The 24,401-nt window shown below is 40.3% G+C and overlaps 1 protein-coding gene across 3 annotated transcripts in view; it reads right to left on the bottom strand.

Annotated features, from left to right (window-relative positions):
• Nucleotides 1-1,085: 1,085 nt before the first annotated feature.
• The window catches only part of SV2B (synaptic vesicle glycoprotein 2B), a 43,922-nt gene continuing 20,606 nt past the window's right edge, over nucleotides 1,086-24,401 (bottom strand). The window contains exons 6-13 of one of the 3 annotated variants that reach the window (XM_040414190.1): nucleotides 23,367-23,465; nucleotides 15,719-15,739; nucleotides 13,771-13,859; nucleotides 13,509-13,673; nucleotides 8,974-9,107; nucleotides 8,506-8,706; nucleotides 6,701-6,860; nucleotides 1,086-1,340 (exon numbers count right to left, since the gene is read on the bottom strand). In XM_040414190.1, coding sequence (XP_040270124.1) covers nucleotides 1,157-1,340; nucleotides 6,701-6,860; nucleotides 8,506-8,706; nucleotides 8,974-9,107; nucleotides 13,509-13,673; nucleotides 13,771-13,859; nucleotides 15,719-15,739; nucleotides 23,367-23,465 — 1,053 coding nt within the window. In that variant the 3' untranslated portion in view covers nucleotides 1,086-1,156. Of the gene's footprint in view, nucleotides 1,341-6,700; nucleotides 6,861-8,505; nucleotides 8,707-8,973; nucleotides 9,108-13,508; nucleotides 13,674-13,770; nucleotides 13,860-15,718; nucleotides 15,740-23,354; nucleotides 23,466-24,401 lie in introns of all 3 variants that reach the window. The other 2 variants (XM_040414189.1, XM_040414191.1) reach the window with 2 other exon arrangements.

Genomic DNA, 24,401 nt, shown 5'->3' with positions numbered 1-24,401 from the left:
ACTGATCCGTTTGGACCGCTTGTGAGAGCCCTGAACGGATCTCACAAACGGAAAGCCAAAACACAAGTGTGAAAGTAGACTTAGTTTGTTTTACATACAGATCTGGCACCCCCTAGTGACTAAGATTGTATAAACTTCAATCATGTACATAATCTACTCAAGAAATAAGTGAGACTGTAAATAAAAAAAAAAGGACTAAAAACTATAGGGTTGAGAATAGATTGGAAATTGATCTGTTTGGGAAATAATTGGTTAGGAAATTTCAAAAGTAGTGTGTAGATTTAATTAACAAAATGGATAGTATTAAATGTGAAAAAGTGAAAATGTGAAGAGTTCTAAAATGTTTTAATGTATGCATTGCCTATGATACGCCTTTTGTAAAATAATTCAAAACGTTTCCACTACCTAGACAATCTGCAGGTCTTATTAAAGTGAATGGAACAGTGGTAGAAATGTCTGTATTAAATCTGCCGTGTGTGTATATACCATAAGAAAACCATCTACTGCTATAAAAAGAGCAGTGGTTTAGTGTGTAGTCCCTCAGGTCTAGTCGGTATTTCTCTAGGTTTGACTAGGGCACAGAGCCTCATTCTTTATGAACTCCATTCCTCATATGTCATCTGATATGCCTCAAGTTGTATGGATCAACCGAGCAGCAATTATAGATAGGTGGTTTGTAGAGATTTCTTATCTTATAATTCAATGGTCCGACTCCTAAACTTGGAGCAACATTTATATATTTCTTATCACGGGTGTTATATCTCAAAACGGTTATGCACGTTATCCCCCCATTTCCCATAGCACAGCACAGTTTTATGGGGAATGAACTATGTACTGGTAAACTCCAGAATTACTAAAGGAACCTTAGTGTGTCCAAAAAATAGATTTTAAACCTGTAACCTCCTGCAAGTTCTAAATCCACTATAGGTGACTTTTCATTGGACAAAACGCTTATACAATATATAAGGTTAGAATACACGGTAAGTAATACAGAACTGAATTGGCTACGTTTTTACTTTGAAAGTTGCTTGAGCTGTGAGGACTGTGATGGAGTATTTCTGAGTGAATCAATGGAATCGGGTCTTAGACAGGTCCTTCAATAATCGAACATCTTCATATACTGTGTCCTTCTTTAGGGAGTCTCAGTAGTTTATGCCTACATGAGGACAAGTTCTCGGGTCTCAGGTAGTCGAAAAGATATAAGGCCTCCGCCAACGAGGGCAGTGGATGCGATGAGAATTGGAACCACTTTTGTTATTCCAACGAAAGATGCAAAAATGGAGTTTCCAAAAATGGCAGCCAACTTGCACAGGCCATTTAGGATCCCAAATGCAGTTGCCCTGGTAATGAGAAGGTTTAATCAGCATCTTTACAATCAGATTTGTTGGTGACCAATATAGCTGCATATTCAATATTGTAAAAAACTGGTAATTGTGAGTGCAAGTGGCCTGATTCTATTTTCTGGATCTGCAGTCATTTTTATTTTAAAAAACTGTTGATTTAGACTAGGTTCACATTCTGACAAAGTGCTAGACCACTGCATATAGAGGTATTTTTGTCTGGCAGAATGATAAAAACCAGAACTGAAATACAACAGACCCCATTACAGTTAATGGTGCCCATTGGGCACCATTGGCATCTGGCATATGCTGTATCCTTTGCTCCCATTTTTTCCATTTTCTGTTCCTATATATGTTAACCTAACCTTGTCTAGTTGCTGCTTATTTAAAGCAGAATGGCACAAAGAGCAATAAGCCCAGTTATCTGGAAGCTCTAGAACTTCCAGAAAATGTTAAGCTCTCATTTTATCACTTATCTATAAACCTTGCTTTGGACATCTTTTGATCAGACTGTTAAGGCTTCTATTGTGGCATAGCCCTCCAGTTGCATGTAACTCTTTTTACGGCCAAATCCAGGCATATTTGCCGGATAGCTGCCAGATCTCTGCTGGATCTATTATAGTTAATAGGGCCGGCAGGCACTCCAATATCATATGGCAATGCCGGACCCGGAGAACTCCAGCAGGCTGTTCTCTGCCGGAACAGCCTGCAGGAGAGCTGTGCCGCAAATGTGAAACTAGCCCAACAAGTAGGGATGAGCGAACTCGTGGAAGTTCGGGTTCGCCGGGTTCCGCAGTATTTCAGGTCAAAGTTTGGGTTCGGGATCTGTCCTGGTTTTTGTTATGCAGGACAGGACTCCTGCATAATGGAAACCAGGATGGATCCGTTATGCTGCCCATAGACTTCTTTTATGATGGAATGCAAAACGGAATTCCTTTAAAGGTTTCCCTTTTGCATTCTGTCTTAAGTATTATATTATTTTCCGATATAACCATGTCAGAATGGAAAATAATAGAGTAATTCATAAATTACTAGAACCCCGAACCAGAACTTCAGTGAAAAAGTCAAGGTTCGGGTCCGGGTACCCAAACTCGCAAAGTTCGGTACGAACCCGAACTTTGCAGTTCAGGTTTGCTCATCCCTACTAACAAGTGATATCCAATCATATGGGTTCAGTTATGTCTACACAATTGTTCTGGATCATTTTGTATAATATATGATTTGTTAGCAGGGAGCAGAGTTTGTCCGACCAAACTGTGTTCTGTCATTTATCGTTGCCACAGGAAGTTGGTGCCAGATAGTTGAAGGATTTATCAGGGTCTAGAGAGTTGTATTAAGATAGAAGAGACTCACAGACTCAGCCAGAGTTCCCAGGTGAATAAAAATGTAGACATTGCAAACCTCTTTAATAAAAGCCAATCATCTAATCTCCCTAATGTACTGTATAACTATCTAACCCCTTGACTTAGCAGGACAAGCAGAATTTTTATTGACACTATTTAGTGTTCCATATAATGTATATAGAAACAGCTAAAAAAAAATATTTGTGGGGTCAAAATAGAAAAAAACGAAAACCGCTCAGCCAAAAGTGTATTTAATGGGGGGAGAGGAGAAAATATAAATTTCGCCCGATCCTTCTCTACACCGTCATTATCTGTCAGGGAAGAATAGGAAGCTTCCCATACACATTACATTGTTAGCCAAACCTGCTGAGAATGGAGGGTTTGGCCAGCAATGCACTAATGTGTATGGGGGCCTTTAAAGAAAAAAAAAAACATGAATAAATGATTTTAAAAACGTTAGATGTTTTCTTTACTTATGTAATTGGGCCAAAGACAACAATGAGTATTTCTAGGTTTACAGTATGTAGATAAATGCACATCCAGGTAATGACAGGTACAAACCGGATTCCAAAAAAGTTGGGACACTAAACAAATTGTGAATAAAAACTGAATGCAATGATGTGGAGATGGCAAATGTCAATATTTTATTTGTAATAGAACGTAGATGACAGATCAAACGTTTAATCCGAGTAAATGTATAATTTTAAAGGAAAAATACGTTGATTCAAAATTTCACGGTGTCAACAAATCCCAAAAAAGTTGGAACAAGTAGCAATAAGAGGCTGGAAAAAGTAAATTTGAGCATAACGAAGAGCTTGAAGACCAATTAACACTAATTAGGTCAATTGGCAACATGATTGGGTATAAAAAGAGCTTCTCAGAGTGGCAGTGTCTCTCAGAAGCCAAGATGGGTAAAGGATCACCAATTCCCACAATGTTGCGCAGAAAGATATTGGAGCAATATCAGAAAGGTGTTACCCAGCGAAAAATTGCAAAGACTTTGCATCTATCATCATCAACTGTGCATAACATCATCCGAAGATTCAGAGAATCTGGAACAATCTCTGTGCGTAAGGGTCAAGGCCGTAAAACCATACTGGATGCCCGTGATCTCCGGGCCCTTAAACGACACTGCACCACAAACAGGAATGCTACTGTAAAGGAAATCACAGAATGGGCTCAGGAATACTTCCAGAAACCATTGTCAGTGAACACAATCCACCGTGCCATCCGCCGTTGCCAGCTGAAACTCTACAGTGCAAAGAAGAAGCCATTTCTAAGCAAGATCCACAAGCTCAGGCGTTTGCACTGGGCCAGGGATAATTTAAAATGGAGTGTGGCAAAATGGAAGACTGTTCTGTGGTCAGACGAGTCACGATTCGAAGTTCTTTTTGGAAATCTGGGACGCCATGTCATCCGGACCAAAGAGGACAAGGACAACCCAAGTTGTTATCAACGCTCAGTTCAGAAGCCTGCATCTCTGATGGTATGGGGTTGCATGAGTGCGTGTGGCATGGGCAGCTTGCATGTCTGGAAAGGCACCATCAATGCAGAAAAATATATTCAGGTTCTAGAACAACATATGCTCCCATCCAGACGTCATCTCTTTCAGGGAAGACCCTGCATTTTTCAACAAGATAATGCCAGACCACATTCTGCATCAATCACAACATCATGGCTGCGTAGGAGAAGGATCCGGGTACTGAAATGGCCAGTCTGCAGTCCAGATCTTTCACCTATAGAGAACATTTGGCGCATCATAAAGAGGAAGGTGCAACAAAGAAGGCCCAAGACGATTGAACAGTTAGAGGCCTGTATTAGACAAGAATGGGAGAGCATTCCTATTTCTAAACTTGAGAAACTGGTCTCCTCGGTCCCCAGACGTCTGTTGAGTGTTGTAAGATGAAGGGGAGATGCCACACAGTGGTGAAAATGGCCTTGTCCCAACTTTTTGGGGATTTGTTGACACCATGAAATTCTGATTCAACATATTTTTCCCTTAAAATGGTACATTTTCTCAGTTTAAACTTTTGTACCGTGATTTATGTTCTATTCTGCATTCAGTTTTTATTCACGATTTGCATAGTGTCCCAACTTTTTTGGAATCCAGTTTGTATATAAGCTAGTCTAATTAAAAAGTTATATACCTGTATTCAAAGATATAGCACAGCATCTCCACTATAAACCATCCCTGGAGAGACTAGACTGGCCCAAACAACTCCCTCACCCTATAAAATGCAAACTATCTGCCCTGAAAAGGGCGACCCACTTTTCCAGCATTACCCTGGGTCCCTGTGCAGTTCCCTTGCCTGAAGTGAATTGTAAGAATTCTTATAATCCTGATGGATAACTGATTTCTTCATGGGAACATTACCCAGTCTGTCACAGCAATTACTAATCCTTATCACAGGGGACAATAACGTTTTAAGTCCTAATGTACTTATTATTACTTGTTATGTTTGTCTCAACTCATTTCTCTTAATTGTGAGTAGATTCAGGAGACTTTTTAAGGTTTTCCAGGACTCAGCAGGTCTCCGAACCAACCTCAATTACTTATACCTTGCCTTATGTTCTGTCCCCACATGAAGGCGATTGAAGGTGTAACTGATAATGACTTTGTGACTGGCCTACCTTCGTATCCAAGCAGTGGAGCAGACCGGACCGGCAGATGCTCAGGTTAGATGGATCCAGACGTAGACACGAGGATGCAATCAAACGTGGGTTTATTTGATCCAGAGCAGTGACATACAGTGATGCAATACAGGAATACAGTAGATGCTGTGATGTAGATGTCTTTCCTGAGGCTAACTGCTGAGGCAACTGCTGAGGCAACTGCTGGTCAAAAACTGATGCCTTCACAAGCCGAGGTGTGTGTCTCCAGTCACAAAGGATGCAGCACTGAAAAAGGCTACAGGAAGTGACCAGGCCCAAGGCTGCTAAAACCACGCCCAGAGAAAACTTTATAGACAACGAACGAAGCGTGCAGCATACAAATTCCGGCCAGCAGATGGCAGCAGAGAACAATAGATTTAAACAACATAGGTAAAAACAAGAAATAATACAGTGCAGAAATTCAATATGAAAGGAACAGCACACTCCCCGTCTGAAATTCACTTGGGGATTTCACTATGACGAATGTCCATAAAATATAAACAACCTGTAAAAGAAAAACATGTTAGAATGCAATGCTGGAGCCCAGGGTGGGAGAGGTACTGTGGATAGGTCCAAAGCTATTTGTCTCCCTGGAACATACGTGGATGAGGTAGATTCAGAGGTTTGTGCATACGCCAAGGAGACAGATAGTTCTGGCCCTGTCCACATCACCTCCCTGTCCTGGGTTGCAGATGCAATGTCCCCGTCCATAGACCAGACCAGAAACTTGGCAAAGGATGTCAAGTCAGGAGAAGCTGAATTTTCATAAGAGGCAGGATCGAGGTTCCTGAGCAGCTGATCAACGCAGCTTCAAGATGGTAAGCATATTAGAAACTATCTTCTACAGGCAAGATACTTGTAATTAAGACGACTCCTGGAAAACCCCCTTTAAATTTCAAAGGGCTCTGTTCACACTAGCGGATGCCGTGCGGGTAATCTGCTGCGTGAAAGAAAGCCAAGCCCCCTTCCAGACAGCAGAGACCCGGAGCATTAACATGATTGACAATGCTCCGTGCCTCTCTGTGACCTTTTTACTACAAAATCACGGTGACAACTTTATCTCACTGTGATTTTGTAGTAAAAAGATCACAGAGAGGCACAGAGCATTATCAGTCATGTTACTGCTCCGTGTCTCTGCTGTCCGGAGCGGGGCTTGGCTCTCTTTCACGCAGCAGATTACCCGCACGGCATCCACTCGTGTGAAAGAGCCCTAAGACTTCTAAAACATGTATTATATGTAGGATATTGATTTCAGTCATTTCTGCATGCCCTACTTTCTACCATTTTGCATATAACATATATGTTCTGTGCGTAAAACACATCATTCAGCCCACACGCATGAACACAGAAAACAGATAAAAGTACCTTTTATTTGTAGGGTAAAGCTCCACAGTGATAACATCCAGAGCGTTCCATGCCGCTATGCTGGTGCCGCAGAATAGGCACTGCCAGCCGATCATTGCAGACTCACTGTTACCAAAGAAGAGGAAGAAGCAACAAACTGCAGAGATCAGCATGGACCCAGCTGTAAGAGAATACAAGACGGAAAGTTATGTAAATGAGGAAAAGTCACCTGGAAAGAGATTTTACTATTTCTGGCTAATTGTGTTTAAAAAATTTATTCATTCGAAGCGCCATATTTCGGTGGATGTGTCCGGTAGAGAAAACTGGGTGTGGATTTACAATTTCTTTTCTAAAGAGGAGGGCAACAGTAAGAAGTATTCTTTGCAGTCTCTTGGGCACAAAACCAGGACACCCCAACTTTACTGTACATTCAATTTATAGTGCTGGTGTTCTCAGATGTAACAGAGGAACATTGAGTCCTCTCATGTACCAGAAGCAGCTGTAGCCTCAGCATGTCATATACCGACACTCCTGGAAATGGACACAGTGAATATTTCTTACAGTTATGCCACAGAAATGGGATAATGTACAGAATAATATTCTACCACACACATAAGAATGGATAATGGATGTTAAACACATTTTGGCCCTGGCTTATCATAGGCTCTGGTGTTCTTCTCCGCCAGAAAACTGGTGTAGAAGATGATACATGTGACAGGGCCATCAGCCACACACCCCCCCCCCCCCCCCCCCCCCCCCCTTGTTTGGGAAAGAGACGAGGCCGGCGGAGAAATTCCATTTGGGCAAAAGAAATTGTGGCGTATTTGTAATGAGAAATTTGGCCCAGTGACATCACCGTACAGGTATAGTACATATAGTGATATTTCAATACAAAGATAATAAATGCAGTGATGTCACAGTACAGAGATAGGACAATGCTATCTCTGCTCAGGGGCTATAGAGGCAGAGGTGACACTGCACATAATTACCAAAAGTAACTGGAACAGTACAGGAAGAACAGTCACAGTGATGTCAGAGTGCTGGTGCACACAGTGATCATGGTACCAGTGTATCTCTATAATGAGAGAACGGACACATTGATGCCAAAAATAAGAACATAATGACATCACAGTTGATTGGTGATAACTGTGAAGTCATAGAAAAGGGGTATTGTCCTGCACAGTGATGTCCACAGTATAGGAATCATGTACGAAGTGATATCACAGTATTGGAATCATGCAAACAGTGATGTCACAGTATGGGAATCATACACACAGTGATGTCGCAGCATAGGAATCATGCACACAGTGAAGTCCCAATCAGAGAATTATGCACGCAGTGATGTCGCATTATGGGAATCGTGAAAAGTGATGTCACAGGACTAGGATGATTTTACAAAACAGGGTTGTCACAGTAAATTGCTATGGACTACAGTGATATCATAGGACAAAAAATAAGCAAAGAATGGTAATAGCAAGAATAATGTCCTTCACAAATAATTTGTTTGTGTCTCGCTACAATTCTATGACTTATAGCACTCATCTATATAACACTGCTCATCCTGGTGTTGACAGAACTTCCAGAACTACTGTGATATTTAGCCATTCAGGGCAAAAAGCACTAAAGGGAGGGAATAAAGTGAAAATAATTGTGCCCATCTAAACCTTTTGTGCTGTAAATTGTGTGGTAATCTCTTTGGGTAGAATAATGCATACTATTTGGGGTCTGTGATCAGTTCTGTATGGCCCTGGTTCTGTGCATGGGTGTAACTTAATCTGCGCTGCGGATAAAAGAAAGACTTGCCTTATTTTGGATACATTACTCACCAATCATTCTTATCCTTCCAATTTTGTCCATAAGTAGAGCAGAGATGATATTTCCAGGTAAAACGGACAAACTTCCAAGAAAACTGACCAGGTAAATCAGGAAATCATTATCTTCATCAAAGTCAATATCACAGTCCTCCTTATGATTGGTGAATGTGTTATTAATTAAAGTGCAGTCGATGAATCTGTGCTCGCGAAGATCTGTAGAGCAAACATATAGACAGTGGTTAGCATCACAGCAGAGGTCCACAGTGAATTTTTTCAAACATTCATATAGCATACAGCAAATCTACATGTGGATGGGGTTTTTAAAACGTGTAGTGTATTGTGAGGAGAAGTGGGAGCAGGATGGCCGCTGCTACAACTGAGCAAAGATGTGTAAGTGAGCATTAATGGAGAGGAACTGGGGTGGAGAGGTCAGGGAATTTGATGTCTCTGCCAGAGTTTAAAGAAGTTGCTTCATCTTACCTGTGTTGTGGAAAAATGAAGATTTTATGGTGCAGTTTTTAAAGATGGTGCCCGTTGAGGTAACATCTTCAAAGTAGCATTCATCAAAGACGCAGTCCTCAAAAGTGACATATTTAAACTTCATCTTATAGAACCTCAAAGACAATAAAAATGAACACATTAGCTGGTGGAAGGGAACAATAACGTGCAAAACCTGATTTAACTCTACATAACTATAAAATGAAATACCTTGTACAAGAGAACTGCACACAAATATACAGTATATATAAATACTAGACCTTTCTCCAATATTTAACATTTTAAGGTTCTCATAATTCTCTATTCTGTTTATATTACTTGGCAAGTTTAGCTGAATAGGACACAGGCACAAGTGAGAGGGAGCAGTAACCGGGTCCGGCAGCTACACAGTGCGCTGTTCTAGTGCCTGGCTCTGGTGCTGAGCTAATGAAACCAGCTGATTGTCAGGGGTGGCAGACCCCCACCGATCTGACATTAATGATCTATGCTTTGAGGATAGGTCATCAATAGATAAAGAGTGTCATTTTTTTTGTATATATATACAGTACAGACCAAAACCTGACAGGGCACATCTGTGAAGTGAAAACCATTTCAGGGGACTACCTCTTGAAGCTCATCAAGAGAATGCCAAGAGTGTGCAAAGCAGTTATTTAAAGCAAAAGGTGGCTACTTTGAAGAACCTAGAATATGACATATTTTCAGTTGTTTCACACTTGTTTGTTATGTATATAATTCCACATGTGTTAATTCATAGTTTTGATGTCTTCAGTGTGAATCTACAATTTTCATAGTCATGAAAATAAAGAAAACTCTTTGAATGAGAAGGTGTGTCCAAACTTTTGGTCTGTTCTGTATATAAAAAAAAAAAAAATATATATATATATATATATATATATATACATGTGATGAGGTAAAAATAAAATGATACACGGTTTTCAACATTTTTAATACATAAAAACTGCACAGAAGTCACCTAATTAGTAAATAGAGTCCACCTGTGTGTAATTTATTCTCTGTATAACTACAGCTGTTCAGTGAAGGCCTCAGAGGTTTGTTAGTGAACATTAGTGATCAAACAGCATCATAAAAACCAAGGAACACACCAGACAGGTCATGGATAAAGTTGTGGAGAAGTATAAAGAAGGGTTAGGTTATAAAAAAAAATATCCCAAGCTCTGAACATCTCAAGGAGCACTGTTGAATCGATCAGCCGAAAATGGAAGGAGTATAGCAAACCTGCCAACACATGGCCATCCACCTAAACCATGATGATGGATCATGTGATGGACCATGCGATGAGCGTAGTGACATCATCAAAGGTCCTATTCCTGTTTTTTTTAACCCCTCCAGCCCTATTGTACTATGCATTCTGTATTCAGAATGCTATTATTTTCCCTTATAACCATGTTATAAGGGGAAATAATACAATCTACACAACCTTGACCCCAAACCTGAACTTCTGTGAAGAAGTTTGGGTCTGGGTACCACATTCAGTTTTTTATCACACACGTGCAAAAACTGAACAACGGAAGGCAATCGCATTCAAAACTGACTGCAATTGGGTACCTACTTGCGCGGGTTTGCAGCAACGCATCCGGACCTTATCCGGACACGCTCGTGTGAAAGAGGCTTTAAGGTTTTTTTGTTTTTGTTTTTTCTAGAATAGATATTTGAACACATTACATTCTGCTCTAAAGGCACTAGATGGCAGTGTAGCTCAAGCAATGGCAATGACAAAGTTCTGCTGCGCAGTATAACAGGAGGAGGTGACGGTTCTTACTGTATAATAAACCCTAGAAATGATTACAGTACGGTATGTTGGTTTCAAAGATGTTTGCATTAGACGAGCATACTGATTCAGTCATGTGCAGTTTTGACATAGTAAATTAGATTTCTTATCTTCAGATTCTGAGTGGCTGCTTGTTGCTTTTTGGTGCGGATTCAGCACCAAATTCTGCAGGCAAAAAAATAAAAAAAACTGTGTGAAGAGGACCTTCAGGGGTTTTTCCATACAATAAACCTATTTTAGTGAGAACTGTTAGGCTAGGTTGACACGGCTAAAATTAATGTGCGCAAAACCAGTGGCAGATCAAGAGGCCCATCATCTTTTTGGTAGAAGGGTACCAAATATGCACCAAATACCACCAAATATTTGGGCTATCGCTCACTGACTTCGAAGGGGAATGAAGCTTAAATGCAACTGCGTAAAAAACACAACCATGTTCACGTTTTTCCCATTGAGATCAATAAGAAGCTTGTCAAAATAGTGACAGCACAAGCCTCATGTGCTCATTCAGATTAAACGTAATTAGGTAGTAATATTGATTTCATTCTAAGGCTTCTTTCACATGTCCATGTCCATGATGACATCTGTGACAGTGGTTCATCCGTGATGATTTCTGTGAAGAATCTGTGTTTGGTCCGTGTTTTTTGCCCTCCGTGTGTCATCTGTATTCCATAGACACTGCTAGGCTGAGAATTACATCTGCTAGCAATGATCTAGTGACGTACCGGGTTCTCCATGGGCCTGCCAGGAAGCCCGGTGATGTCACCGGCACTGATGGGCGGGCTTTAGTGCTGCTCTAGCCAGTAAAACGGCTAGGGCAGCGCAAAAGCCCGCCCATCAGAGGCGGTGACGTCCCCAAACACACTACCGGGCGGAAGCTTCCGCCCGGCAGTGTGTTATGATAAACAGAAGAGCCCGTGCCCTGCACGATTTAGCACAGGGCAAGAGAGCGCATCGGAGCATGAGATGCTCCGATGCTAGCCTCAGGGGGGCTGCCTGGGAGAAAATGAGGGATGTCCAGGTTCAGCTCTGAACACGGACAATCCCTTTAAAGTGGCCCTGGAAAAAAATAAAATAAATGGCCCCATGCTGTAGGCAGGTCCATATTGAACAAAGGCAGCACAAAATACTGCCTCAGCAGAACTAAATACCACAGTGCAGCACATAATACTGCCTCGGCAGAACCAAATACCACAGTGCAGCACATAATACTGCCTCGGCAGAACCAAATACCACAGTGCAGCACGTAATACTGCCTCGGCAGAACCAAATGCCACAGTGCAGCAGGTAATACTGCCTCGGCAGAACTAAATACACAGTGCAGCACAAAATACTGCCTCAGCAGAACCAAATACCACAGTGCAGCAGGTAATACTGCCTCGGCAGAACTAAATACACAGTGCAGCACAAAATACTGCCTCAGCAGAACGAAATATCACAGTGCAGTACAGAATACTGCCTCAGCAGAACCAAATACCACAGTGCAGCAGGTAATACTGCCTCGGCAGAACTAAATACACAGTGCAGCACAAAATACTGCCTCAGCAGAACGAAATACCACAGTGCAGTACAGAATACTGCTTCGGCAGAACCAAATACCACGGTGCAGACGTAATACTGCCTTGGCAGAACTAAATACATAGTGCAGAACAAAATACTGCCTCAGCAGAACCAAATACCACAGTGCAGCACATAATACTGCCTCGGAAGAACTAAATAGACAGTGCAGCACAAAATACTGCCTTAGCAGAACCAAATACCACAGTGCAGCACGTAATACTGCGTCAGCAGAACTAAATACACAGTGCAGCACGTAATACTGCCTCAGCAGAACCAAATACCACAGTGCAGCACGTAATACTGCCTCACCAGAACCAAATACCACAGTGCAGCACGTAATACTGCCTCGGCAGAACTAAATACCACAGTGCAGCACATAATACTGCCTCGGCAGAACTAAATAGACAGTGCAGCACAAAATACTGCCTTAGCAGAACCAAATACCACAGTGCAGCACGTAATACTGCGTCAGCAGAACTAAATACACAGTGCAGCACGTAATACTGCCTCAGCAGAACCAAATACCACAGTGCAGCACGTAATACTGCCTCAGCAGAACCAAATACCACAGTGCAGCACGTAATACTGCCTCAGCAGAACCAAATACCACAGTGCAGCACGTAATACTGCCTCACCAGAACCAAATACCACAGTGCAGCACGTAATACTGCCTCAGCAGAACTAAATACACAGTGCAGCACAAAATACTGTCACCCCTGCCACAGCATTCGACCCAAATGCAGAAGGGCATTTTCTACTGCCAGCCAGGTGCACAAGTACTAGATGCTCCTAGCATTAATTAATGCCTAGACTAGAGCATCAGATCACTATGTACTCGACTAGCGGCTGAGAAGAAGGCTTGGGCGGCCCCCTAGGTATTCGCCCACTGGGAAATTTCCCTGATTCCTTTAAATATCTTGCGTAGTGTACACATATGGCAGACCTGACCTGTCAGTGCAGCAATTAAATTTTCAATTTGCATAATGGGCCAAAATATCAAAATATACAGTTTATAATTTACCATAGGACTAGAACGATTTCACACCTATTTCAATGCATCAGAGAACCGGTTTACTGGTCAGTTCATCTCTTCATCATATATTTTATGAAAGTTATCTTGATCGATAAAATGAAGCTGTGAGCTGTAGGAATGAAATGTCCTGTAACTTACTTATCATTGTAATAGGTCCCATCAATGTGTATTTGGTTTTCAAGTGTAAAATTGAATACAAAATCCTTGACATGTTCATCCTCAAACTTTTTCACTCTACTGGCATACTCTTCTTCTTGTAAGTAGCGGATTGTATCAGGGAACCAGACCGTGAGACCATAGTAGCTGCAGGAGATGAAAAGCAGACATGTGGAGCACACATTCAGCAACTTGAAGGTGTAAGAAAGGGTTCTCATGACAATGAGGAGGAAAATAAAGTTACCTTAAGGACATTGTAAACCAAACCACTGCCAGAAATATTGTGTTCTTCCTGTACTGGCCAGAAAAGCAGAACAGCATGCTGTCCCAAACCTACAAGAGAGACAGGTTACTGAATAGATGCAAAGTACGGATCCACTGCCGATATCAGAATAACCATTTGGCTAGTAAACAGTAATAATATTAACAGTTGTCCCCCGGGGGGGCTTCTAGTATCAGGAAGGAAGAAACTAACTAACTTAAAGTTTCCAATTCATTGACTGCAAAAGGGAAGATTATATGATAGAAACATAGAATGTGTCGGCAGATAAGAACCATTTGGCCCATCTAGTCTGCCCAATATACTAAATACTATGGATAGCCCCTGGCCCTATCTTATATGAAGGGTGGCCTTATTCTCATCACTAGTGCTTGGTCTTGCCGGTATTGATTTTAAATCTTAGAGGGCAACAACATGAGCGAAGAAATGAAGAGCATGACTCTCCCTCAAGACATCCTTAGTTAGTTTACTAGTAACACAAATGGCTACAGGGGACATATTGTAGATTCATTTGGTACTGTGCGACTTCATGCAATAAGAGTTTGGGTATGTTCCCACACACTGCATCAGGGTGGCTAAGTGGTTAGCACTGGCACCTTACAGCGCTGGGGTCCTAGTTTCAAATCCAACCAAGGACAACATCTGCATGGACTTTGTATGTTGTCCCTGTGTTTGTGTGGGTTTCCTCCCAAAGACACATGATAGGAAAACATAGAGTATGAGCTGTGAAATATGTCAGCGCTATGGAGATTTTTCATCCAGATTTGCAGCTGAAAAATCCACAACAGAACAAACACAATGCGGAAAAAAACTGAAATGGAAATTGACCTGCAATGTGGATTTTCCACAGCATGTCAAGTCAGGCCAAAAATGCGTTACATGACCCGACTCATGTCTGAAATGCTGTAAGCTAACATATCACAGTGTTATATGAGTGCATAGCTCAGTGGTTAGGTTACTGGTTTGTACACTGGAGTTTTTGGGTTCGAAACCCATTAGCAACCTTAATACAACAATTTAATGTCATTAAACATTAGATAAGAGACAAATTCAAGTGATGTGCAACGCTGATGTCTGACTTTCCTGACTAGTCAGCGTCAGTGTCAAAAAATTAGGAACACCCCCTTCATCTGTCTTGAGAGAGAAAATTCTTCTCTGGAGTGTGTCTGTGACACTCAGGACATTTAAAAAAAAATTAAGAACACCCCTTCATCCGACTAATTGTGGGAGAGGAAATTCTTCTCTGGAGTGTCATGATTTTATTTTATTTTTTTAATTAGCCCCTTAAGGACACGGCCATATTTCACCTTAAGGACCAGGCCATTTTTTGCAAATCTGACCAGTCACTTTATGTGTGAATAACTTTAAAACGCTTTTACTTATCCAGGCCATTTTTTTGTCACATATTGTACTTCATGACAGTGGTAAAATGAAGTAAAAAAATATTCATTTTTATTTATAAAAAAAATACCAAATTTACCAAAAATTTGGAAAAATTTCCAAATTTCCAAATTTCAATGTCTCTACTTCTATAATAGATAGTAATACCTCCCCATAGGTCTACTTCATGTTTGGATCAAGGAATGCCAATTTTTTTTGGGGGACGTTACAAGGCTTAGAAGTTTAGAAGCAAATCTTGAAATTTTTCAGAAAATTTCTAAAACCCACTTTTTCAGGACCAGTTCAGGTCTGAAGTCACTTTGTGAGGCTTACATAATAGAAACTTCCCAAAAATGACCCTATTTTACAAACTACACCCCTCAAGGTATTCAAAACTGATTTTACAAACTTTGTTAACCCTTTATTGGCAGATTTTTTCATTTGAGTCCATTTTTTCCAGTTACAAAGCAATGGTTAACAGCCAAACAAAACTCAATATGTATGGCCCTGATTCTGTAGTTTACAGAAACACCCCATATGTGGTCGTAAACTGCTGTACGGACACACGGCAGGGCGCAGAAGGGAAGGAATGCCATACGGTTTTTGGAAGGCAGATTTTGCTGGACTGGTTTTTTGACACCATGTCCCATTTGAAGCCCCCCTGATGCACCCCTAGAGTGGAAACTCCCAAAAATTTACCCCATTTTGGAAACTATGGGATAAGGTGGCAGTTTTGTACAATTTTAGGGTACATATGATTTTTAGTTGCTCCATATTACACTTTTTGTGAGGCAAGGTAACAAGAAATAGCTGTTTTGGCACGGTTTATATTTTTTGTTATTTACAACATTCATCTGACAGGTTAGATCATGTGGTATATTTATAGAGCAGGTTGTCATGGGCGCGACAATACCAAATATGACTACTTTTTTTGGTTATTTGTTTCAGTTTTACATAACAAAGCATTTAAAAAAAAATGATTTTTTAGTGTCTCCACATTCTGAAAGCCATAGTTTTATTTATTTTTTGGGCAACTGTCTTGTGTAAGGGCTAATTTTTTTTCGGGATGAGATGACGGTTTGATTGGCACTATTTTGTGGTGCGTATGACTTTTTTATCGCTTGCTATTACACTTTTTGTGATGTAAGGTGACAAAAAATTGCTTTTTTACACCATTTTTTATTTTATTTTTATGGTGTTCATCTGAGGGGTTAGGTCATGTGATATTTTTATAGAGCAGGTTCTTACGGATGTGGCGATACCTAATATGTCTACTTTTTTATTTTATTTATGTAAGTTTTACACAATGTTTTCATTTTTGAAACAAAAAAAAATCATGTTTTAGTGTCTCTATAGTCTGAGAGCCATAGTTTTTTCAGTTTTTGGGCGATTATCTTAGGTAGGGTATGATTTTTGCAGGATGAGATTTTTTTTTACGGTGTTCACCTGAAGGATTAGGTCATGTGATATTTTTATAGAGCAGGTTCTTACGGACGCGGTGATACCAAATATGTATATATTTTTTTATTTGCTTAAGGCCTCATGCACATGACCGTATTTTGTTTCCGTGTCCGATCCGTTTTTTTTTGTGGATAGGATGCAGACCCATTCATTTCAATGGGTCTGCAAATGGGTCCGCAAAAAACGGACATACCGATGCGGACAGCACACGGTGTGCTGTCCGCATCAGTATGTCCGTTCTATTGCTCCGCAAAAATAATAGTGCATGTCCTATTTTTTTCTAGTTTGCGGACAAGGATAGGCATTATTACAATGGATCCGCAAAAGAAATGGATCCGCAAAAAAAACGGATGCCATACGGAACGTCATCCGGTTTTTTTTGCGGGACCGCAAAACACATACAGTCGTGTGCATGTAGCCTAAGTTTTACACAATACCAGCATTTTTAAACAAATAAAAATGATGTTTTAGTGTCTCCATATTCTGAGCCATAGTTTTTTAATTTTTTTGGCGATTGGCTTAGGTAGGGGCTCATTTTTTGCGGGATGAGGTGACGGTTAGATTGGTACTATTTTGGGGCCATATGCCTTTTTGATCATTTGGTGTTGCACTTTTTGTGGTGTAAGCTGACAAAAATGGCTTTTTTTTTACACTGTTTTTATTTTATTTTTTTATGGTATTTACCGGACAGGGTGGATCATGTGATATATTTATGTGTGTTTTTGTTTTTTTTCTGTTTTTTATTATAAAATAAGGGGAAAGGGGGCGTTTTTTTTTCTTTTTTACTTTATTAATTTCATTACTTTATTAATTTTATTAAAAACATTTTTTTAAACTTTTTTTTCTTTACTTTATTTCTGATGTTCACTTTTGGGGTTCTGATCCCCTCTGCAATGCATTACAATACATTTGTATTGTAATGCATTGAATAGAATAAATGGACGGTACTCACAAGAAATGGGGTCTATGGATACTATTTATTAGATAGGTTGTAAAAATAGGGTTATTAAAAATACCAGATGGTAGTTTGCATGTGGTTATATATTTATTCTTTAAAATATATGATTTTGTTAAAAGTTAGGATGTGCGCACTCCTTAAAGAAATGAATTGAAATAGGTGAATAAATAAATATTAGTTTATGTCCATATGATCTAAAAGTTCATATAATCAAAAAATGTAAAAAAAATATGAAAAATATATGAAAAATATAAAAGTCATGAAAATAGGTAGTTCATGTGTCCAAAGACTGTCACAAAATGTAGGTCAATGTGAGTTGTTGGGCGATCCAGATAGTGGCCGCTCTGAATGCAGGGTAGTTGGTGATCCCTTTATAGTAATAGATGGTTATAAATAGTTGTAAATATGAGTATATTGAGTAAGTTATTGTTGGCTTCTGAATGTCTGTGCTCTCTATAGGAGCTTCGACTTGTACTTAGGCCGGATCACAACCTGAAAGGCAAAGATCCCACAATGGGTGATCGGAAATACACAGGGCGTACAGGTACGCTCTGTGTCCTTAAGAGGTTAATAACACCCCTTCATCCGTCTAATGGTTAGAGAGGAAATTCTTTTAACTTGGAACCCTCAGGTAATGCTATAGTTTAGAGGTTAAGCTATTGGTTTACATTTAGAGATCATAGGTTTGAATCTCAAAAGAGACTTTAAAGTTTTTTTCTTCAGACATTTTTTTCTTCCACATTAATCCCATAAGACAACTGTATGTCCTTGTCATATTGAGAATAATGTTTTTTTTAGAAAGCTAATAAATATTACTGGTTTCTTTATAAATAAATAGTGTCTATGAATAAACCAGTAATAAGTCTTAACAAAAAAACAAAACAAACAATATTCTCATTATGGTAAGGCCTTATTATTATTAATTATGTATTATTTATTATAGTACATCCTATTAATATGGTTTTAAATAAAAAATTAAAATAATAGAAAGAAAACTGATCTCTCTGAGGACTTGAACCAGGGATGTCTACATGCAAAACTATTAGTTTAACCTTTAAGCTATAACATTACCACTTATAGATACATGGTATCTCTGTGCTTATAAGATAACACACATTACTGGTGTCTGCATAATCATATATTGTGCCTGTGAATAAAGCAGTAATATATAGATTCACTTTCTGAGCAGATCTCAGGGTGGTGAAGCCATAGAATTCTGTGTGTATGATACACATATATACAGTAGATTTGTATAAGCCAGGGCACAGCTCTGCATATAGAGACTACTCAACTTTTTCATGAGTCCCTGAAAATTTTTGATTTTTTTTCTAATAGCTGCATACACACTGGAGAGAGGTGAATCAATGTAACAGCCTTACCACTGAGCTAAAGGCTTGCCTAATATTAGACTTGGATTTTCCTTATCTATGTGATTTAGCATACAAAAATACAGTAAACCTAAAAGTCATTGTGACCACTGACGCTGACTAGTCAGGAAAGTCAGACATCAGCGTTGCACATCACTTGAATTTGTCTCTTATCTAATGTTTAAAAACATTAACCTGTTTAAAGGTTGCTAATGTTAGCTTACAGCATTTCAGACACATAGCCAGAAGCTCAGCTATAGACTTTCTTCGGTTGTGTGATTTTGCTTAAAAATACACAGTATATCTATAACTCATTCTGACTTTGACCCTGATCTATGAAGAGCATAAGTCAAAATCAGATGTCAGAGTCAAATATCAGGGTCAGGAGCCAAAGTCCAGTGTCAGAGTCAGGTGTCAGAGTCAGGTGTCAGAGTCAGGTGTCAGAGTCAGGTGTCAGAGTCAGGTGTCAGAGTCAGGTGTCAGAGTCAGGTGTCAGAGTCAGGTGTCAGAGTCAGGTGTCGGGGTCAGGTATCAGGGTGAGTATTTTGCCTCACACTTATATTATTCTGATATGTGACTATGATATTTGACCATGTCCTAAAATGAACACTGTCACTAGTGGGGTATCTCAGGGGTCTGTATTGGGCCCTATTTTCTTTAATATACACTGCTCAAAAAAGTAAAGGGAACACTTAAACAACACAATGTAACTCCAAGTCAATCACACTTCTGTGAAATCAAACTGTCCACTTAGGAAGCAACACTGAGTGACAATCAATTTCACATGCTGTTGTGCAAAATGGGATAGACAACAGGTGGAAATTATAGGCAATTAGCAAGACACCCCCAATAAAGGAGTGGTTCTGCAGGTGGTGATCACAGACCACTTCTCAGTTCCTATGCTTCCTGGCTGATGTTTTGGTCACTTTTTAATGCTGGCGGTGCTTTAACTCTAGTGGTAGCATGAGACGGAGTCTACAACCCACACAAGTGGCTCAGGTAGTGAAGCTTATCCAGGATGGCACATCAATGCGAGCTGTGGCAAGAAGGTTTGCTGTGTCTGTCAGAATAGTGTCCAGAGCATGGAGGCGCTACCAGGAGACAGGCCAGTACATTAGGAGTTGTGGAGGAGGCCGTAGGAGGGCAACAACCCAGCAGCAGGACCGCTACCTCCGCCTTTGTGCAAGGAGGAACAGGAGGAGCACTGCCAGAGCCCTGCAAAATGACCTCCAGCAGGCCACAAATGTTGTGCATGTGTCTGCTCAAACGGTCAGAAACAGACTCCATGAGGGTGATATGACGGCCCGACGTCCACAGGTGGGGGTTGTGCTTACAGCCAAACACCGTGCAGGATGTTTGGCATTTGCCAGAGAACACCAAGATTGCCAAATTCGCTACTGGCGCCCTGTGCTCTTCACAGATGAAAGCAGGTTCACACTGAGCACATGTGACAGAGTCTGGAGACGCCGTGGAGAACGTTCTGCTGCCTGCAACATCCTCCAGCATGACCGGTTTGGCATTGGGTCAGTAATGGTGTGCGGTGGCATTTCTTTGGAGGGCCGCACAGCCCTCCATGTGCTCGCCAGAGGTAGCCTGACTGCCATTAGGTACCGAGATGAGATCCTCAGACCCTTTGTGAGACCATATGCTGGTGCGGGTGGCCCTGGGTTCCTCCTAATGCAAGACAATGCTAGACCTCATGTGGCTGGAGTGTGTCAGCAGTTCCTGCAAGACGAAGGCATTGATGCTATGGACTGGCCCGCCCGTTCCCCAGACCTGAATCCAATTGAGCACATCTGGGACATCATGTCTCGCTCTATCCACCAACGTCACGTTGCACCACAGACTGTCCAGGAGTTGGCAGATGCTTTAGTCCAGGTCTGAGAGGAGATCCCTCAGGAGACCGTCCGCCACCTCATGAGGAGCATGCACAGGCGTTGTAGGGAGGTCATACAGGCACGTGGAGGCCACACACACTACTGAGCCTCATTTTGACTTGTTTTAAGGACATTACATCAAAGTTGGATCAGCCTGTAGTGTGTTTTTCCACTTTAATTTTGAGTGTGACTCCAAATCCAGACCTCCATGGGTTAAAAAATGTGATTTCCATTTTTTTTATTTTTGTGTGATTTTGTTGTCATTACATTCAACTATGTAAAGAACAAAGTATTTCAGAAAAATATTTAATTAAATCAGATCTAGGATGTGTTATTTTTGTGTTCCCTTTATTTTTTTGAGCAGTGTATTTATTAATGATCTTGTAGAAGGCTTGCACAGTAAAATATCAATTTGTGCAGATGACACTAAACTGCGTAAAGTAATTAACACTGAAGAGGACAGTATACTACTACAGGGAGATCTGGGTAGATTGAAAGCTTAGGCAGAAAAGTGGCAGATGAGGTTTAACACTGACAAATGTAAGGTTAGGCACATGGGAAGGAATAATGCAAGTCACCAGTACATACTAAATGGTAAAACACTGGGTAACACTGACATTGAAAAGGACTTAGGAATTTTAGTGAAGAGCAAACTAAGCTGTAGAAACCAGTGTCAGGCAGCTGCTGCTAAGGCCAATAAGATAGTGGGTTTGCATCAAAAGGGGCATAGATGCCCGTGATAAGAACATAGTCCTGCCACTTTACAAATCACTAGTCAGACCACACATGGAGTACTGTGTACAGTTCTGAGCTCCTGTGAACAAGGCAGATATAGCAGAGCTGGAGAGGATTCAGAGAATGGCAACTAAAGTAATAACTGGAATGGGGCAACTACAGTACCCTGAAAGATTATCAAAATTAGGGTTATTCACTTTAGAAAAAAGACGACTGAGGGGAGATCTAATAACTATGTATAAATATATCAGGGGTCAGAACAGAGATCTATCCCATCATCTATTTATCCCCAGGACTGTGACTGTGACGAGGGGACATCCTCTGCGTTTGGAGGAAAGAAGGTTTGTACACAAACATAGAAGAGGATTCTTTACGGTAAGAGCAGTGAGACTATGGAACTCTCTGCCTGAGGAGGTGGTGAATTCACTAAAAGAGTTCAAGAGGAGCCTGGATGTATTTCTGGAGTGTAATAATATTACATGCTATAGCTACTAGAGAGATCCAGGGAGTTATTCTGATTGCCTGATTGGAGTCGGGAAGGAATTTTTCCCCCTAAAGTGGGGAAAATTGGCTTCTACCTCACAGTTTTTTTTTTACTTCCTCTGGATCAACTTGCAGGATAACAGGCCGAACTGGATGGACAGATGTCTTTTTACAGCCTTATAAACTATGTTACTATGTTACTATGTAAGAATAAAAATCTATATCTTCAAGCAACCATCAGTAAAAAACGATTGTGAAATACTAACAGGCACTCAATCACCGGGGATGGCATTAAGAATTTGCGCTTTAATATACCCGATACATCAAACCACATACATAAAAACAATATAGATAGGAAAAAATAAGAAAAAAATTATGAAAAATAAAAGTTTTTATAAAATCCATAATGTGAGCAGCAGAAGTTCATAAATAAAGTAATTAGACAGCTATCAAATATATGCGTAAATACATTTTACCTATTGTAGAATAATAATACATGATCAAAAAAATTATATTTCTATTATATAAAATATAATTAATTATATATCACTGATTGAGAAAATATATAAAAATATAATATATATATATATATATATATCCTGAAAAGATCAATAATGTTATTTAGTCTAGATGTTAGATGGTTAGTGATGTTATCAGTCCATAAAAAATAATTAGTGATGGTACTTAATCCAAATAATTGATTGATTACTGTTCATAATTCATCCAATAATCAATGTTCATGATTATGTTAGTCTAAAATAATAATGATGTTTCTTGATCCAGATATTAATTATGTTCTATATTTCATTCAGGAATCCGTGTTCACTTATCCTCAGGATAGGTCATCATTATCACATCAGAGGGGGTCCAACTCCCGGCATCCCCATCGATCAGATGTTTCAGGGAGCCGCTGCGCTTACCGGAGCTCTGTTGAGTGACGCAGGCTCCGGGCAGCTTTCCAAGGACAGCGCCATATCTCATATAATAGATGTGCTTGGTATTGCAGCTCAGCCCCATTGACTTGAATGGAGCTGAGCTGCAAATAGGCCATGTGACCGATGTATAGTGATATCACTAGCCTAGGAAGACGCTGCAGCGGTCAAAGCCACTACTAACAGCTGATTGATGGGGGTCCTCCTTGTCGCACCTCCGCAGATCTGATGCTGATGACCTATCCAGATTATAAATCATAAATATATTTTCCTGGATATCCCAATTTAAGGTCCTAAATGTATGTATTATGTAATAGACCCAGTTTCATTAAGTGACTTTTATATTGCAACAAACCTGCTTGACAACTGTCATGAGCCTAACGAACCAGCGCTGAAACCACGTCCCAGTGGAGCTTTGAATTTCAATAAATTCATCATCTTGTTTTGGTGTTTTAATATGAGAAACCTGGAAGACAAAAAGAGGAGCATGGATTTACATGTATTGTCATCTCCATGGAAAGTTGCAACCAGTAACATCAGTGGTATTGAATGATGTTCCAGAGAGATTCATTGGGGCAGAATGGGATACAAGTTAGTATTATTAGTATCACCCTCACCAATCCCCGCCACCTGCAATTCCAATGCTGACTGGGTCTCCTACTCCTGGTCCAGGCTCCATCAAAAGGAAACGGCGGGAGATTCTTGCCCAGCCAATCACTAGTCACAGCGGTGACACACTTCAGCCACTGACTGGCTGAGCGGGCATCTTCTGCCATATCCTGCGTGGTGAGCCAAGACCAGAGTGTGGGAACTAACATGGGGATGGTGAGCATGGGTTGTGCTCTATTTTTTAAGCTACTTTGCTTTTTATTTAAAGTATGATATTTTGCTGGAACACTCTTTTAATATAGATTTTATGGGGCCTTCAAGTATACTTAATAAAGGGGTTTTCTAATTTCAGCAAATTTCATTTGTCAGGTAGAGAAAGTTAATACAAGGCACTTAATAATTTATTGTGTCCATATTACTTCCTTTGCTGGCTGGATTCATTTCTCTATTATATTATAGACTGCTCGTATCCAGGGGTTACGGACACCAAGCAATCCATCAGTGGTGGCCGTGCTTGCACAATATAGGAAAAAGTGCCTTTAGGAAGGCCACCACCTTTTCCTAGAGTGTGCAAGCACGGCCACCACTGATGGATTGCTTGGTGGCCGTAACCCCGGGATACAGGCAGTGTATAATGTGATGGGAAAAATTTATTAAGCCAGTAAAGGAAACAATATGGACAATCACAGTACAGTAGTAATTGCCTTGAATTAACTTTCTCTAAATGATAAATGTCATTTGCTGAAGTGACACAACCCATTTAAGGTATGTACAGTTAGGCTACCCTATTTAA

The sequence above is a fragment of the Bufo bufo genome, chromosome 1 (assembly GCF_905171765.1).
Source record: "Bufo bufo chromosome 1, aBufBuf1.1, whole genome shotgun sequence".
NCBI lineage: Eukaryota > Metazoa > Chordata > Amphibia > Anura > Bufonidae > Bufo > Bufo bufo.
Note: the sequence above shows the minus strand (reverse complement) of the source record. Positions and strands in the feature narration are given on the sequence as shown.